We start from the raw sequence: 4,892 nt of genomic DNA, 5'->3' as shown, positions 1-4,892 counted from the left end.
GCAGCAATGGAAAGGGTGATGGTTATCTTCTGTCACTCTGCTTTTTTGTTTGTTTTTTATTTGTATTTTTTGTAATACACTCATTTTCAGAGTTGCTGACTGAGAACATGTTACGCGAGAAGCAATAAGGTTTGGCATGTGCTGCACGATAAAGGGTTAAACCCAGCCTCGCTACGCTGCTAGGTCGTATAATGCAGATGTCATTCCTTCACAAACTGCCATGATTTCTAGTGCACAGCTGTAAACACCCAGAGATCCCTCTCACATTGAGGAAATGGTGAGGCTCTTATCACGCGTGTGGAATGCAGCCCCATGCCAAGACGGTAAAGTAATACGCCCCGCCTCTTTATAGTTCTATCCGTCTAGTTCAATACGTTGCAGCACACCAAAAAGACATTTAAGACAGCTGAAACCTGGCACATACAAATTCCTGCAGTGTTTCGAGGATTTCTTCCTTGTTGCTGCCTGAAATATCTTTGTGTAACATTCATTTTAGTGCAGTTTCCATGTGGTGACCATGTTGGGCGTTGGGCCATTGCCCTGGCCGTCTCGCGTATCTGCATTACTCTTGACTTATCGTCATGCCCCCTATCTTTGTATGTCCCTGCTGTGTCCTTGCAGTGTTCTGGTCTTACTGCATCCCTGGTGCGCGCCTTCTCATTCTGTGCCTGATCGCCTATCATCACGTCTTCACATTTAGCCAAGCTGTCGAGGGGCTCCTCATTTAGGCTGGGCATATAATAGTGTCGCATTACTTTAAAGCTCCAAGGTTGCGTGAGGAAGATATACTGTGGAATGTATTTTAGGTTTTGTGTACTGCCACGGGCGTCAGACAGAAAAGCCTGTATGCTATACATTATGAGCTATTCTGAGGGAAAACAACTGGAAGGCACTTGTGTGTGTGTGTATGTGTGTGTGCTTGCATGCATCCGTGTGTGTTTTTACAGCCATTTGACATGGATCTCACTGGCCCTCATCCACAGTAGATTGTTTCAATTCTTGATCCTGCTACCCGTTAATTGATTGCATTTGAATTTCTGGTGAACAGGCAGGTTTTTCTTGTCCTTGTCATGACGCCCTTGCTGAAAACGAATAAAAACTTTGAGTGGTCGATGACTCAGCTGCCTTTTGAGTATTTTGTTACATACAGCATGTAAAGAAAGAAAGACCCGACACAGCTCCACCTGTTGCAAGATCAGTATCCAAGGTCTCCGACAATTATGCAAACATTTGGTATCTCTTACTGGTTGTATGCTTTCTTTACAATGCAACTGTCCCTTGCATAAAGTTACAATGTCCTCGATCAATCTTGGTCCAGGACAGCGACAGGCTGTCCAGCCGATGTCTCCTTAAATCCCTGTGCGGTCCCAAAAACTATGTCTGGTGAGTTTGTGGTGTAATTAACTGCTTTAACCCTCCTATTATGTAACGTTCATGACTGCTTTTATGTTTGGGGTCAAATTGACCCCAACAGTTTAAATAAATGCAAAGTTATTATTTTGACACTTTGTGTGTCGTCTTCCTTTGTCTTATTTTCTCCCAAATGACGAGCCTTTTATCTGTAAATATGAAAAATCTAATTTTACACCCTGAGGTACAGGAAGGTAAAGTTTGGCACCTGTGTGGGAAAGTGCCACCAGAATCCACAAAGAAATCTGTGATAAAAAATAAAAATACAGTTTACAGAGGGTCAAAATAAGCCCATACACAAGTTGGTACAGGACTTCTGAAAACAAAGCATTATGTTTATTGCATGTTTACTATTTAATCCCACCAAAACAGAAAATGTAAAAAATCATACAGTATTAAGATGAAAAAGAGGTGAACTGGTTTTTAAGAGATGTCAACACTGAATTTCGGTGAAACTGAGCCCCAAAGTTAATTGATCATTTAAGTGCTGAGTAACAATGAAAGCCAGCAGAAACCAGTGACTCCACAGGACCAGAATAGAAGGCCGCTGGGTTGGAGCATGCTCCGTAGGCGCTCCTACTGTACCCCTGGTTCTGCTGAGTCGGCCTGCCCGCACTGTACCGAGACCGCGGCGGGGAGACAGCCCCCGGATTCCTCACTGAGCCAGTAATGACACGGAGGAGATTACCATTGTCTGGCAGCTGCGTCAGGGTGGGATTTTCACTCGAATTCCATTTCGCCGGCGTACCCTCTGTGAATAGACGCCCCTGGCCCTTCTAAAAATACCTAACAGGGGGCCGTGAGGGAGGTGTGAGGGGGGTGTGTGAGGGGGGGGGGGTGCGTGAGGGAGGTGTGAGGGGGGTGTGTGAGGGGGGGGGGGGGCGTGTTGGCGTTTATAAATCCCAGAGGTCCGAGCTGCAGGCACTACCTTCGCTTTCACTCTCAGCTCCTCCATGAACCCGGCGGACACCATGGGCGAAAGACGCGTGCCCTTCTCCTACATGCGCCACCCCAGCTGGGACCCCTACCGCGACTGGCACCACGGCAGCCGGCTCTTCGACCAGTCCTTCGGCATGCCCGCCCTGATGGACGACTGGTACCCGCACCCCAGCGGGCACTGGCCCGGGTACCTGGCCTCCGGGGTCTCCAGCGGCGCGCTCATGCCCGCCTACGCCCGGGCCATGTCCCGCGGCATGTCCGAGATCCGCAACACCCAGAACCTGTGGAAGGTCACCCTGGACGTCAACCACTTTTCCCCCGAGGAGCTGGTGGTGAAGGCCCGGGACGGCATGGTGGAGATCTCCGGTGAGTTCGCATCGCCGGCGCGGTTTACCATTGCTTTACGAGTGGCCTTCAGCAATTGCGTCGCTCGGTGCTCCAGTGCACGTTGGGGGCTAAAGAAAATTGAGGTGTGCTGTGATTGGCTCAATGGCTGTCTGGTACTTTAGACCATAGGGTTGTCCAACTCCAGGGCTTGAATCGATGAAGTTAAGTCAATCACACTGTGGCCCTCCGGAACTGGAGCTGGATGCCCCTGCTTTCCAAACCGTCCAAAGTAATCAGGGCTGCACTACATCAAAGCCTGTTCATCAAAGTGTCTTTAAATAAATATTGTTAAGTTCTCATATTCTTATTATTGCATTATTGTACAGGTCTGAATGCATGCAAAGTCCGTCTGAGACATTACTGTGCAACTGAGTTTTTGACTTTGCTTAGACTCTTTCTTCCACACATCATGCCAAAACAGGCGGTGCCTGTCTTCATACAACCTGCCCAAAATGGCTGGCAATGATTGGTCATTAGTCCAGCCAATAAGAGGAGATGTCTGGAGTCCTGTTCCAGCAGACTGAGAGCTCATATGAGTCAGCAGGGAGAATGTTCAGACACAGGGTTCCATTATTACATTGTCACTGGAAGTCCACCTTCAGGTATGGGCACGGAAATTTGAATGAGGGGTGCCTGATGTCGATTGAGTCAAATGCATATCCCTGACCTCAGTCACAGACCTAACCTGTGGATGTGTGTTTGTATCTGCAGGGACCCATGAGGAGAAACGGGATGAGCATGGTTATGTGTCCAGATGCTTCACCAGGAAATACACGTGAGTATCTTCCTGTGTTATATATTCTCACTCTGTTACCACCCCATATTTCTCCTCAGTACATATTCCTGCAGTACTCCATGCAAAATTAATGAAGGATATTAAAGCCGCACACAGTTGCTTGCGTCGTGGGATGCAGACCGAATTCCATTTGAGCATTCTGAAACTAAATTTCAAACCGCAGTGAGAATATAAAGTGTCCGATTTATGTGAGAATCTCCCTGGAGTTAACGTCAGGATGCGCTTGAATAACAGCCCTGCAGTCCCTATCTGGGGCCGGCTCTGGGGGAAAGAACCGGCGATACAATACTAACAAGTGACATAAAACTGTGGTCTCTCCGCGCTCCAGCCTGCCCCCTGGTGCCGATGGCGAGAAGGTGACCTCCTCCCTGTCTCCCGAGGGGCTCCTGGTGGTGGAGGCCCCCATGCCCAAGTCCGAGAACCCCGGAGGCGAGGTCAGCATCCCTGTGTACAAGTCCAAGAAGTAAAGCTCCCAGCGTGGTGGCACTGAAAGTGGAGGGGGGATACCAGCTCCCAAGTGCAATCCCTCGCAAGCCAATCACTTCCAGCTGCTCCGGCTACGTTTGTTTGTTTGTGTGTAGAGATACGTTGCTTGAACCATCGAGGCATGCTTCATTCCGAGTGATTTCCTGTATGAATGCACATATGAATACATCTGGAAATTATATTCTGATGTTCTCTTTTCTTGAGTGAACCGAATCTCTCACCCTGTCTCTTCCCAGGTTCTGTCACGAGGTTGCTTAGAGGAGGCAGTTTGAGGACTTTTAATGTCACTTTGTTTGGTGAGGTTTTTTTGATTCACGCAATTGCATCAGCCATTTGGAAAATCGAAGCAACGCAGTTTTTTTGAGTCATTTTTGCTACTTTTTCATATTGTGAAATGTATTACTTTTATTGGTTTTAAAAGTTAAATTTCATTTCAATGTCCGCTCTGTGGTTGCATTTGTGGAGCTGTATCTGTCGCAGGTGAGAAGTAATAAAGTCTGATTTTTGAGAAACAATCATATATGCATTTCCTTTTGTTTTTTTCTGATATTAAGAGTATTAGGAGCTTGTATGTCAGCAAAGCAGATCATTAAAAAACAATCATTGAGGATTGTGTGATAACATGACATGAGAGCATAAGATTTGGGGTGTTCATTTTCCTGATTGTGGAGTTATATAAGTTATATAAGTCAGTGATTGACAGCACATGGTTTCTTCATCCACTATGGGATTCCTGAAGCCTTATTCTCTCATAACTGGCATAGAATGTTGATAACACCAATCATTAATCTGTTATGAACATATCAGAATATGTTAGATGGGAAATTATTCCATAAAGTCATTCACTCTCATTCTGGTGGAAACGCATCAGAAC

General features: G+C 46.7%; 1 protein-coding gene across 1 annotated transcript; it reads left to right on the top strand.

Moving 5' to 3' along the window:
* Positions 1 to 2,381: 2,381 nt before the first annotated feature.
* On the top strand, positions 2,382 to 4,246 carry LOC133108459 (heat shock protein beta-1-like). Its single transcript, XM_061218000.1, has 3 exons — positions 2,382 to 2,715; positions 3,448 to 3,511; positions 3,861 to 4,246. Exons 1-3 carry the CDS (start codon positions 2,382 to 2,384, stop codon positions 3,997 to 3,999), a joined length of 537 nt encoding a protein of 178 aa, XP_061073984.1. The 3' UTR covers positions 4,000 to 4,246.
* Positions 4,247 to 4,892: the final 646 nt, after the last annotated feature.

Source organism: Conger conger, chromosome 13 (assembly GCF_963514075.1).
Source record: "Conger conger chromosome 13, fConCon1.1, whole genome shotgun sequence".
Classification (NCBI taxonomy): domain Eukaryota; kingdom Metazoa; phylum Chordata; class Actinopteri; order Anguilliformes; family Congridae; genus Conger; species Conger conger.
This window is presented reverse-complemented; position numbering and strand designations above follow the sequence as displayed.

Excerpts from the sequence above, each read along its gene's own strand:
- LOC133108459 (XM_061218000.1), top strand. The coding sequence starts at position 2,382 with ATGGGCGAAAGACGCGTGCCCTTCTCCTACATGCGCCACCCCAGCTGG. Across the intron at positions 2,716-3,447 it reads CGGCATGGTGGAGATCTCCG|GGACCCATGAGGAGAAACGG; the intron begins GTGAGTTCGCAT and ends TTGTATCTGCAG. Across the intron at positions 3,512-3,860 it reads TGCTTCACCAGGAAATACAC|CCTGCCCCCTGGTGCCGATG; the intron begins GTGAGTATCTTC and ends TCCGCGCTCCAG.